The following is a 12,582-nucleotide window of genomic DNA, read 5'->3' as shown; positions in this document are numbered from 1 at the left end:
GGCACTACATTGACTGTCACACCACATACTCATGGCATCCATGCAGTAGTGTCAGTGCAATTCTGCTGGCTCAGACAGGTTTGTATCATGCCATAGGCTCTCCATTCTTTTTGTTAGTGTAGCTCTTGATTCCTTACTAAGAACAAAAACCTTGATAATCCACCTCACACGAGGAAGCTTTGCTGGATCATAAGCCTTTGTCCGTCTATCACTCAGTCATAAGCAAAATCCAAAAATGAAGCCTGTAGTTATTAATTATTTGCAGCTGCTAATCAGTCATTAGTGAAGAAATAAGTAGGTAAAGAAGTTAGTTATCAGTAGTGCCTTAGTTTAACACTGCTCCCCAAAACACTAAGAATTCTGTCATATGTACCTGCTTCGATTATTGTGTATGTACTTCTAGTAACTGAATTACATGTAAAGTAAACTGATGATCAGGAAAGAGCTAGGCTCATCATTTTGCTATTAAAATCTAACTAATGTGCAGCAAATGAAAAATTACCCTGCAGAGTTATCATATTATTAGCCTCAGTGAAAGTTCGGATTACAGTTTTCAAAAGAAAAAAATGTGGTAACAGAGGCAATATTTGTAAAAGCAGCATCTGATTATTGAACAATGCTTTCAGTGTGGAGTCATCCAGATAACATTGTCTGTCATGACTACACTGTTTTATAGACAGCTTCTATCATGATGCAAAAATCAAGAGCTTTATGGGGAAACACCCTCCCTGCATCTCACTTACACTGTATTTAGAGTTCTCAAATGGAATTTAAGTTGAATGAATTTTGTCCCAGTGTATGTATAAAATAATACTAAAACGGAAATGTGAAGAAAGAAAGTTACTAGGAAAAAAAAACCCATGAAACCACTTTCAATATCTCTACTTCCAATTGTCTCTCAGAAAGGAAAGAATGACTTTTGGTACTGTCAATTAAAATTATACTGAAAATGTTTCAAGATAAGAGAACGGGGAATTTCAATAATCTATTTTAAAGATTATAGCCAAAGGAAAAGAATTTTTATTATATATTCCATAGAAAATCAACTCTATATCGCATATGTGTGTATTCAACTCATTATTGCAGTTTTGCCTTTTACATGCACAATTGTCCACAAAGGAGTAATAGCTTATTACAAATATACCATGCCACCACATGGTGGCAATACTGTACAGCTCTTTGTTACTTTTCCAACTGTTAACATAAATGCCATAACCCTGAGAATGACATTATTGTGTTAGTTTACACTAGTTAAACAGCCAAGAAGTGGATTCATACCTTGGTGTCCCATATGCAGGACTGTCAGACTTTGACGCTTCCTCTATAAGAGGCATAACAATTTTCTCCATTGAGTCAGTAAGAAGAGAAAATGTTGGTTCTACTATGAAATCAATGAAACCTATAGAAGTAAAGAAGAGAAAATCAGATTTTACATTTCCACAGCTCTCAAATCTAAAAATAAATTCTTGACATCAGTCTGATTTTCTGACTGCGGTCATGATGCAATATCATAAATACTGCTAGTTTTAAAAAGCACAACTAAAACCAGAAACACCTTATGCTATATAGATATAACTACATATTAATAATTGCAGCTTTTCATTCATTTTTCTTTTTCATTTTATGCACTGCAAAACACACCATTTATAATGAATATTAAATATTGAATAGAAGGGAAGCTGCTGTTGATCTAGGGGGCTAGAAGTCATACTGTCTCACTATTTGGAGCTCCTTGCCAAGGAGTTAATATTTCTAACTGCTGTTTATTATTCTGTGGAGGTAAAGTGTTATTTCACAGTGTGTAGGAGTGTTCTGTCAAATCAGTGAAGAGAACAAGTAATATCCCTAGGAGACAGCATTCATCCCACAGTTCTGAGATGTCAGCTCTGAACAATGTCTTTTACATTTTAAAGTGCTCATCAAGGTATGGAATGACACAGTGATAGAACGAAACATTATTCTCTACTGAGCACTTAACAGGAAAAAAAAGAAAGCTAAAACATGAGCTAGTGATGGCTTTCCAGATGTCTTCATACTCTAACCATGTGACACAGCACAAAGATGAGCAACGTGGAATAATCTCCCCAGGGAAGTGGTAGATCCCTCTACACTGGGCGCTTTTAAAGCTCAGCTTTGATGAGGTTCTGAGGCATCTCATTTAAACTACATATCACCTAACAGGCTGTACCAGATGATCCCTGAGGTTCCTTCCAATCTGGCATTCTATGATTCTATGATTATACGAACAATGCCTCAGCCTAGTATCCAGCTTCCCTCCTGCAGTAAGCATGACTCTCAAGCATGTTGCCTTTCAAATCCCAGTGAAATGTAATGCAGGACATTTTGAGTGAAAAGATCAGGCACAATGACATGCTTCAGTTCAAGGATAAGACACTGTCATGTCTAGACCTTCTCCCCGAGTCCTGCGTTCACTCACATAAAAAGTACAGCTGTTGGTAAGTCATATTGCTTTACTCAATATGCTTCTAAGGCATCTCCTCTTGACTACTCCAGTGATCTTTATCAATTTTTATTTCCTTATTATTGCTGATAGAAACAGGGATAGAGAGAGCCAAGTCACATATATGAAAATGGGAAGCTGAAATTTGTTGAACAAAATGCAATTAGGATTGACAGGAACAGAATGCAACAGGCCTTGTCAACTCAAGGAGGCTTGGCCCTGTGTAATTTGACCCTGCCACACTGATGGTCTTAACCACAATCCAGAGATCTGACACATGAATTAACTTTGAGATGCACCTACAAAACGATACCAGGCTTTCAGATTGTAATAGAGACAGACCTGAGAGCTCTTGAGCAAGAGTCAGTCTGCCTGAGGATGTGATCTACCAAACCCTAAAGTGTGTACTATAAAAGCTGGGCTAATGTTAATCATTAACTAAGTGTCTTCAGTTAATCCTTCTCCTATCCCTCCTTGGCATCACATTTGCTGAAATTACTTCATGATCTTTTGAGACCAGCAAATTTCTGCTGTAAGAGCATATGAGTTTGGTGGATAGATGGAAATAAATACCTTTTTTATGGTGGCATGGGACACATTTAAAATTCAAAATGGGTATAAGAAAAGTCCACATGATTTTACATGCACCTACACGTACAGAAAAAACATGATTTGTCATTACCTATTTGGGATTGAGCTACCAATGTAGACTTGCGGTCACAGAGCGGGGAAAATTGAAGACCTAAAGCAGCCTCCTTGTCTCCCTGCAAACAATAATATTTATAAGCACATATTTGATAGCTGGGCAGAGAGACAAAGGCATATGAACATCCTTAGTATTTATCCAATAGATTACTTTGTTCTCTTATATTCCTAAACAAAAACAACCCACAGGCAAAAAAACTCTCTTATTATTCATCTTTAAATTTTCAGGAAGAGTAAAAGTGAAAATTCTAATTTACAGTTGACAATTTTTATTTAAGTTTAAGGAACTTATCGCAACCAACTTCTTTTCAAGAGCAAGGCATCTGCCAAGGAGATTTACCATATATGAAGTCCTTCAATAATCACAGTCTAGTCCTGCCGATCCCAGATGTGATGGGACTGGAGATATTTAGACATTTGTAATACTATTCCAAACACTAAGTGTCTCCTTCTACTACACTGGTGTATCCAACATATAAAATTTTTTCAATGGATTTACACAGGTCAAGGGCACAATCTGACTTGAACTCATTTACACTAGCAAGCGTGTGTCACTGCTGCTGAAGCCATAAAAAAGCACAAGTTCAATTTCATTACGAAGATGATTTGTATAATCTATTTCTGAAAACACTCGACACCTAACACATTAAAAGAGCTTTTTTGTCATAATAGTCTTTAAAGACAGAATGGTGTTATATCCATTTTCATCATGGTAAATAATTACTTGCAAAAGCTCAAAATAAAAGTTTAGTGACTCAAAAACACCTGAAGAAACATCTTTCAAAGGAGGCTATAATTCATGTTGCTGAACAAACATGGCTCCAGGAGTCAAAGACATTATAGATAAGGAAAACTTAGTTTTTAGAGTAAAATGGCTTTGTATATTACAACACTCATGGAGAGTGCTGTTTCACAATAATTCAGTGGGGAGCAGTACATGAACATACCATTTTCCCAAAGATCTCATTAGGAGCTGATGGATGAAGGGGGCAGTATCAACCTTCCTTAGTGTTTTTATCATATATCTTTGAACTAGATTTGGGAAAAGTTTCAAACTATAATACTGATAAAACCACTTCAGCAACAGGAACAGATGTAGCTCACAGATTGTGTTTCATATGGAAGTGGAAAGTTTTATTATTTTGGCCTTTAAGTTATATGACCAAGTGTTAATAATTTTACTTCAGAACATAGAAGAACACAAGAATACTTACTGCTAGTGGCATCTCCATGTAAATGCAGGAGCCATATTGTGATATAATGAAAATTGAGGTAGTTCTAACAATTTCAGCCATTTTTTGATACAGGATTTCTACAGCAATTAATTTTGTAATTAAAAAAGAGAAAATCCCACAGTAGCAATTAATCAGTCTGAGGTTTTTTTATGTTTTCAAGTAGCTCTGTACCCCAATTATGCATGGCTTTGCAATTAATATAATACATAATTAATACTAAATGCCATATAAGTCTAAGTCTACTGTAAATTGTAATAACAGACACACTATTGATATTTAAATTGATCATTAGTACGTAATGAGATTTAAAATCAAGATAAAGATCAAAACAGTAAAATAATTCCTTGTGCAGGTTCTGAACTCACAGGACAGATTCTCCTTTTGTGCTTTGGGATCTATTCAGAGTGAGAGCATAATGTTATAGGAGCTGTGATACTTCTTTGAGTGGTTTGAACTACGTATTTCTTTATTTTTAGGGGTTTGAGATGAGTGGGTGTATTTGTATTTTAAACAAGTAGCTCAGATTTTTCATGGCATTATAACACACTTTCTGTAGTTGTTGCTTTTGAACTTAAAAGCATTTGGTTTTATCCCTGAAGTTAACACTTGCGTGTATTTTAACTGTTAGTTGCAGTTGAAAAAGTTTTTTTCTAGGTGAATGTTCATTTTTTGCTGGTGTTCACTATTCTGAAAGCTGCTTGTTAAAGCACTGGTTTTTGCATCTGCAGTTTCACATTCTACTGCTTTCTCCTGTAAGGGAGTGGAAGTACTTGAATTACTATTTTTAATGAAAAGAAGAGGATTAATTAGTGGGTTTTGTACACATTTGGACTACTTCACCTTGGCTGACACAGATTTGGAAATACCAGAGATTTCCAACACACATGCTCAGATCAACAGACCAGAGAGGATATACAACCAAGGTAGTTCATCTAGGAAGCAGGAGATGTACTGCATCTGCCCTGCTCAGTGTATTTATATATGTACAGTTACTTCATTACACTTTAAATGTGTTGGAACTACTCTACTCACACAGTTCTTGGTAGTATGTATAAAGAGGGATTCAGTACCTTGCACACTCCCCTACAGCCTATAAACTGTATAAACCCTACAGCAGTATAAACTGTAACAGTTTATACTGCTGAGTTACAGAAACACATATATGGTGATTCGATTATATTGTTAAATGCCTTCTCAAGTCCTTGAGCTGCTTATTTGGGATCCATTTACTTCTTCTAATGAAAGAATAAAGGAATAACTAAAACATTATTTGATCCTATGCACCCAATGACCAGTGTGGTCCCGTTTATTGCATCCACTTGACTGGACACATAGCCTCACTGTCCCATGGGCTCTGTCTAGACTCTCTACTCTGTTTCTAAAATTTTTTTTTCAGTTGGTCATTTCTGACCTTTTCAAGTAATATAGATCTGGAGAAATCTGCTCCTCCTTTCTCCTCTCAAGTTCAAAATCCTCATAATTCCATTTACAGAAACAAACCCATGATTCTACTCAATATTTTCCACAAAACTTAGTCCATTAATTATGCAGATCTAGGCAGCAGCTCTCCAATCTGTATCCCCAAGGATGTCTTGACACTCCCAACTGTGAATTCATACAAAGAACCTCTAGGAAAAGAGCAAGAACCTTCTAGGGCAGATAGGCCTAACAATGTCATGGTTTAACATACTACCATTTTTATTTTCTGACCCCTTTTCCTAGTGTGGCCCAACTGATTTGAAAATATAGTGAAATAATGACAACCAAATGAGCCAGGCATATGCTGGTCCATTATCTGTATTAACCACTTCTAAAACCTCTGATAACTGAGAGACTGTGTAATGCCTAGACTGGATTTTAGTTATCAATTGTACTTCAGTAACTGCAATGTTAAAAATGTGCACAGTCACAAATAATCATTACAGGGAGAGTATTCTCACTTTGGAGAAATGGGTTTTTTCACCTACTGAGATGAGTGAAAAAATTGTAGCAGTGATACCAACACCTACTTAGCTTTCTCTTTGAATTCAGTACCTCACAGAAATGAAAAGATTTTCACAAGATGCATCTTCATTTTTGTTTTAGAATGTATGTCCACAACACTATCAGGATGACACCATCTAACCTCTGGCTTTGGACTGGACTGTTACAAAAGCAAAACCTTCAGATCTATGTAGCATATATATGGCATGCACTGGCAAGGAAAAGAAATAGGAAAGCTTTCTGAAATGTGACATGGAGACAACTTCTTGCCTTCTTTGCTGAACGTGAATTCTTCCTATTTTCAAGCTGCTCATCCTACCCTGCTGGTGCTTCTTTTTAACTCAAAGCGTATATAAATCTCTGTCTACAAAATGAAAACAACTTGACAAGTTATATTATTATTGAAAGAAAAAAAATGCTACAACATTCAGAATCCTGGTATCAGCTGAAATAGATATAGAGCTATAATTTCTTCTTATTCATGCACATAAAAGTTGAATTAATGTCAGTGGTATGTATGAAGAGTAAGGAATATATACTACTGACTATGCTTGTCAATCACCACCAACAGCATCCTTGCTGCTAGACTTAGAAAAAGATTTAATTGGGTAACCATTGCTCCTTGAACTAGATATATTAAGAGATTTTAAAACCAGAACCTGTCGAAAAAACTCTTCCATCAGGGCCATGGTCCACCGGTAATGCAGTTCCCAAGATTTTGCTGGATGGCTTATGTCTGCTGCATGTAGAATCAAAGACATGGCTTTGGCTTTGTCTACCCTGTAAATTCAAGGATATGCTCCAGTTATCTCAAAAAAAAAGCAACTATTTAAATTCTTTTCTTGTACGTGAGCTCATTGAGAGACTATAGATAATGAACAGAATGGAAAATAACCTACCCCTCTGTCTGCTGTAGAGTATGCCGCATTGTTTTAATTTGTTGAAAATGACCCGACATATCTGTAGACAAGACCATCTCAATGACCAAGCTACGCAACTCCCTAAGAATAATTAAAAGCAAAATAACTGATTACAATTTATTTATTCTACGTATGGTACATTTGTTGAAGCAGTACCTGTTAATTTATAACTTTTAAAACAACATCACAGGTTTTATTACATTTTAAAAAACATTTTAACAAATTATTAACAACTTTAATGTTGTATCCTAAGGGGATTCCGTGAAAGCAATTCAGAAAATGCTCTCTGCAGTCATTATTTCAGAATCACACTGTTTTGTAATTCCTCTCTTCTAGTGTATAAACTAAAATTACATGCAGTTCTGTTCTAATAATTATTTCAGGAATCAGAACAAGTTCATGATTTTTAATTTATCTGTATTTTGGAAAATGGTCAAAGGTGTTGGCTAGTGCATCAGCTTTCTATTAAATGAATATAAAAATAGCAAAACATGAATCATGGAAGAAATTGTATTAATTCTCATTGTATATAAAAGTACATCAACAATAATTACTGTCAACAATAATTACTGATCTGGAAAATTTTGTTCCCTTGATGTAGAAAGATTGTATATAGACCATGTAGGAGTCTACTGGTTCTTTATGTACATGCTTTTTAAATGGCCTAGGAGGATTTATGTGCAAGTCTTGCTTATATGTATATCAGGGACAATCCACCACATTAAATCTTGGATAATGTAGCATATATCTTCATAAGTACACCTTCAATGTTAAGGACGTACAAGCATCAATTACAACAGAAGAATCTTTGATTTACCTAGCAACACAGGTTTTTCAAAGAACTACATTTTAAAGAGGTAAATTGCAGCTTTCTTTAGGGCTGTTAGAATAGTTTGTTATAACTACCAAGATTATCAAGGCTGCTTTTGAGTCAGATTAATTGCGTATTTAAGCTGATACTCCTCATTTAATTTTGTGTCTTTAATCTCGATTTGCTTTGATGCAACTGGGTAAAGACTCAATCCTTTCACTTTTACTCAATAATATGCAGCCATAGCAACTTGTGTTTAGAAAATGCCTTACCTTATCTGACTTTATAATAAGACACTAATTAATTTGCATCCCAACTGTTCCTCCTCCACAATGCTTTGAAACTGTACCCTTCAAAACAAAACCCATTGGAAAGTAATAAAAAATAAAAGAAAACTAACTGCATGAAAACTGAGGGTGCTATATTGTTATACCCTGTTGTTTGTAAAACTGAGATAATTATCACTTTCCCTTTCTACACAAGATTTTCCTAGGAACATTCCATGCCTGAACTTTTAAGAGTAATCAGAAATAAGCTCACCCCAACTACACAAGACACACAAGATGCTGGTTCCAGCTTACTCGTACTGTCATGGGGGCAGACAAGCCCCAATTCTTACCTCCACCACCTGAAGAAGGATCAAACAGTGTAGCACTGTCCTCCTCATACACTCCTGAAGATTTCAGACCACTAAAGAGCTGCTTAAGAGCAAAGGAAAAGCTCTTCACCTACAGACTGCAGTTGTTTCCTGCCTATGCCCCACGTACCATCAATATAGGGACAGAAAATTGAGAACTGATGGGGAAACACTAAATAAACCTCTACTAGAGCTACAAATGCTCAATCTACAATCATAGCACAGAAGATTACTCTTGGACTTAAAGCGTTCCCAGATTGTTTCGCATGGGAAAAAAAAAAAAAAAATATATATATATATCAACTTCCATATTGAAGGAGACCTCAGCCAGTCTCATAGGTAACTCCTGGACAGAAATCTCTGCCTACTTCATTAAGCTGTCCACAGCTACAAGCATCAGGATAATACAGTTAGCATTGCTCATGCTACCATGGCAAAAAGGTTCATAGGTGTTGTTAACTTTAGTTCTATAACGGGAAGTGGTAAAAATATTCTTGTACAGTGAATAGCATTTTTGGGGGCCCACAACTGGAATATGACTGGGTGTGGGTATACAATCTCCATTTTCCTTAAGTAAATAGTCATGTCCCATGCTGTCACCCTTTTTTAACCCTTCTACATCCATATGCCCTATGGATTGGACACTGTAAAAAACAGATGCAAGCTATGTGAAAAAATTACACAAATACCATAATACACAAGAGGCAAGGAATGGCACATGAATTTCTCAGAGTAGTTAACCAATAAAAGAAACCAGCTTTACCTGGATTTTTCCATGACAGACATTAGCCAGCTAGAAACTAATGAAAAAACGCAGGAATAGGCTAAGATGAGCAAAAGTACGTAGGGTACTGAAGACACAAGGTTCATCTCACAAGTTATAGCAATCCTCAGACAGAGGACTTCCAAGGGAATTTGTGAAAGAAAAGCTGTTTGTGATGCATTATATATATTGCATATTGTTTTGTTAGTCTTTTATAACATAATCAGGCAATATAACCTCGCATGCCTTATGACTGGAATTATTTGAGACAATACTGCCCAACCACCTATAAATGTTGATGTAACACATGAAATACTAGGACATCAGAAGCCTGCTAAATCAAAGGAGAAAGGGAGACAAAAAGGGATTTCTCTTTAGTTATGTAGGGGCACTAAGTGAGAGAAACAAGATAATATGGAAGACTGGAATATGTTTTCAGAGTTGAGAAAAGAGTGAGAAATGACTATGAATGTCACATGCATTATCCACAAAGGACATCCTGATCAGAATGCTGGCACTGTTTTCCTGCTCAGACTCAAACCCTGTGTTTTAAATTTAATTGAAGCTGACAGTTTATTAGTGCATTTATCTTCTGAACGTTAACATGTAGAAAAGAAAATGTAACACTATAAAGTAATTCTCAGTCATTTTGCTTCATCTTGTTGAAATAATTAGCAGAACCACAGTTTAAATAGGCAGAGATATTAAATTTTAAAAAAATTAAATCTCTACAACTCAAGAAAACAGAACTGACAGTAGCTAAGATATCAATCAGTGCCAGGAAGCACATTAAAAAGTTGAGCAAATTATCATTTCAATTTACTACCAACTTGTTTCAGTGCAAGCTTCAAAAGTGTTAGTCTAACAGTATGAATTTTGGTATAGATCCAAGAAGTTTACTGTAGTAATAATCAGAAACTTAAAGAGCCTCTTTTAAGTGGCTAGTAGATCTGTCATTGCACCAATGAACAAGTGTTTCTGATGGTAGGGTAACATCTAATTTTTGGATAGTAGGAATGAATAGCAGAAAACCATAATTTCCATGACTGACCCTCTAAATTTAGTATCAGACTTCAAGAGGTTATGCAGGTTCTCAGACTGGCACTTTGAGAGTTCCCAATTTGTTTGAAAGGACAGATTGTAATTTCCTAGCTAAGTGACAAAATACGCAACTGAGTGTCTTCATTTAGTTGCTTGAGCTTATTAGTCAGTTCATATATTTCTTCTAAGTTTTACTGAATAACCCCAACATGAGACCATAAATTCTGCCTTCCCTGGTTGCTAAATCTCACCAACTTCAAACTGGCTGCATGTAATAGTGGCTGAATCTGTGTAACCAGTGTATGGAAACAAAATTCATAGAAATAAAAAAATCCTCTAACAAATCCAGATTTTGTTACAGTGAGAGGAGACTGAAAAGCAAGGGAAAACCCACCTCATCAGTGACTGAGCAGCTTCTGAAGGAATGTGGTAGTTTATTACAGGTTCAAAGCCCACAGAGAAATGAAATACAACAGAAGTTAGAGCAAAGGGTTCATAATATAAAGAACTGCGGGAAAACCAAACTGAACAACCTGTGCAGAGCGTGCTTCAGAGATGTGAACACAATTTAACACATTCTTCCCTTTATTCTGTCACAGTCCACTGCAGCAATATGTATAGACATCACACACCAGGAAATCATTGACTCCTCTTTCCATTGGGAAATATTTTCTCTCACAGGAGTTTCCACCCTATCACTCTTTTTCCCAGTGACATAACAAAAGGGAACGAGTGGGATGCATTGCACTAGCAGGCAGTGAGATTTCTGTCAGGTGGCACAACTGCATGTTGCTGCAAGGATTCCCAAACTATACTAATTTATGCTAGTCCCCAGAGATGAAAGAGCCAGAACTGGGGAATCAACCCATCCTTGATCCAGTCCTGAACTGAAATTCATCTGAAGAATATCTGCCCATTGCTACTTAGAAGCATTCTCTGTTAGGACACAATATGAAACAACACTTGAGAAAAACATACACAAGGCAATAAGTCAGAAGATTTGAAAACTGCTACCTCTCTACAACAATGCTTTTACTAGACATAATACCAGCTTCTATTGAGTGTCAATTGGCTCAATTGCTTTCTCCAGAGTCAATAGCTATGACAAGCAAAATTAAGGTCAGAGAGACCTATCGGCAACAAAACTATCAGGCCCAAATAGTTCCAAGCAAAGCACGGCTGACTCATGTTGGGAATGAGAAGACAATTTCATTGTGTATAAGACAATTATTGCTGAAGTTTACAATTTACTTCCAGAGGTCTTTTTTGAGAACTAAATTTACAACACAAACTTTATGACAATTAAATCCAAATTAGTATCCTCTGAGAAGAAATCTTTTATGAGGACGAAAAACTGTATGCTTCCTCTCTCACTTTGTATTAAATAAAAAATTAAAAATATTTTAATATTAAGTGTTCGAGAGTAGCTACAGAACAATAATGGATTGAAAACCAAAAGAATCAGTAGACTTACATTCAATAAACACAGAACTTAGAGGTGTTCTGATTGTGTAAATAAATAAAACCTTTTAAATCTACCTTGTAAAACAGTCCTTTATCTGTAAACATGCATCACACCAAAATTTGATCTGACACTCACATATTCCTTTATAAATTTATAGTTTTGTGGAAATATGAATTAAGCAGAATATATCTTTGTTATTCATAGTGGTATCATTCACACTGGGAGACTTTCCTGGAAGCAGACTACTTCTCTCTGACTTCACGGTCCACCTAGTAATTTTTCAGACCTCTAGACAATAGCTGTGTTTATAGAAACACACAGAAGACTCATATTTTAAGTGCTATATGTAGCAATCAAAGATACAGAAAGATAACGTGTCCTTTCTAATAATGGAGAAAGTCTTATGTAGAGCAGTTGTTCATTTTATTCTTACAGGTATTAGTATTCGTAACATATCAGTTATGATCCTGATACCTTCAGCTGTTCAAAATTTCTTCAGGAATCACACTAAAATTAAGAAGAAGAAGAAGAAAGAAATTTCTGTAGTGCTTCTGGGCCTTT

At 35.8% G+C, this 12,582-nt stretch overlaps 1 protein-coding gene across 7 annotated transcripts in view; it reads right to left on the bottom strand.

Annotated features, from left to right (window-relative positions):
• PDE1A (phosphodiesterase 1A) overlaps window positions 1-12,582 on the bottom strand; it is a 152,872-nt gene that overhangs the window by 19,750 nt on the left and 120,540 nt on the right. For all 7 annotated transcript variants that reach the window (XM_069860995.1, XM_069860994.1, XM_069860997.1 and 4 more), the window contains 4 exons: window positions 7,284-7,385; window positions 7,044-7,164; window positions 3,144-3,225; window positions 1,279-1,399 (listed from right to left, as the gene is read on the bottom strand). In XM_069860995.1, coding sequence (XP_069717096.1) covers window positions 1,279-1,399; window positions 3,144-3,225; window positions 7,044-7,164; window positions 7,284-7,385 — 426 coding nt within the window. The remainder of the gene's footprint in view (window positions 1-1,278; window positions 1,400-3,143; window positions 3,226-7,043; window positions 7,165-7,283; window positions 7,386-12,582) is intronic.

This window comes from Phaenicophaeus curvirostris, chromosome 7 (assembly GCF_032191515.1).
Source record: "Phaenicophaeus curvirostris isolate KB17595 chromosome 7, BPBGC_Pcur_1.0, whole genome shotgun sequence".
Lineage (NCBI taxonomy): Eukaryota > Metazoa > Chordata > Aves > Cuculiformes > Cuculidae > Phaenicophaeus > Phaenicophaeus curvirostris.
Note: the sequence above shows the minus strand (reverse complement) of the source record. Positions and strands in the feature narration are given on the sequence as shown.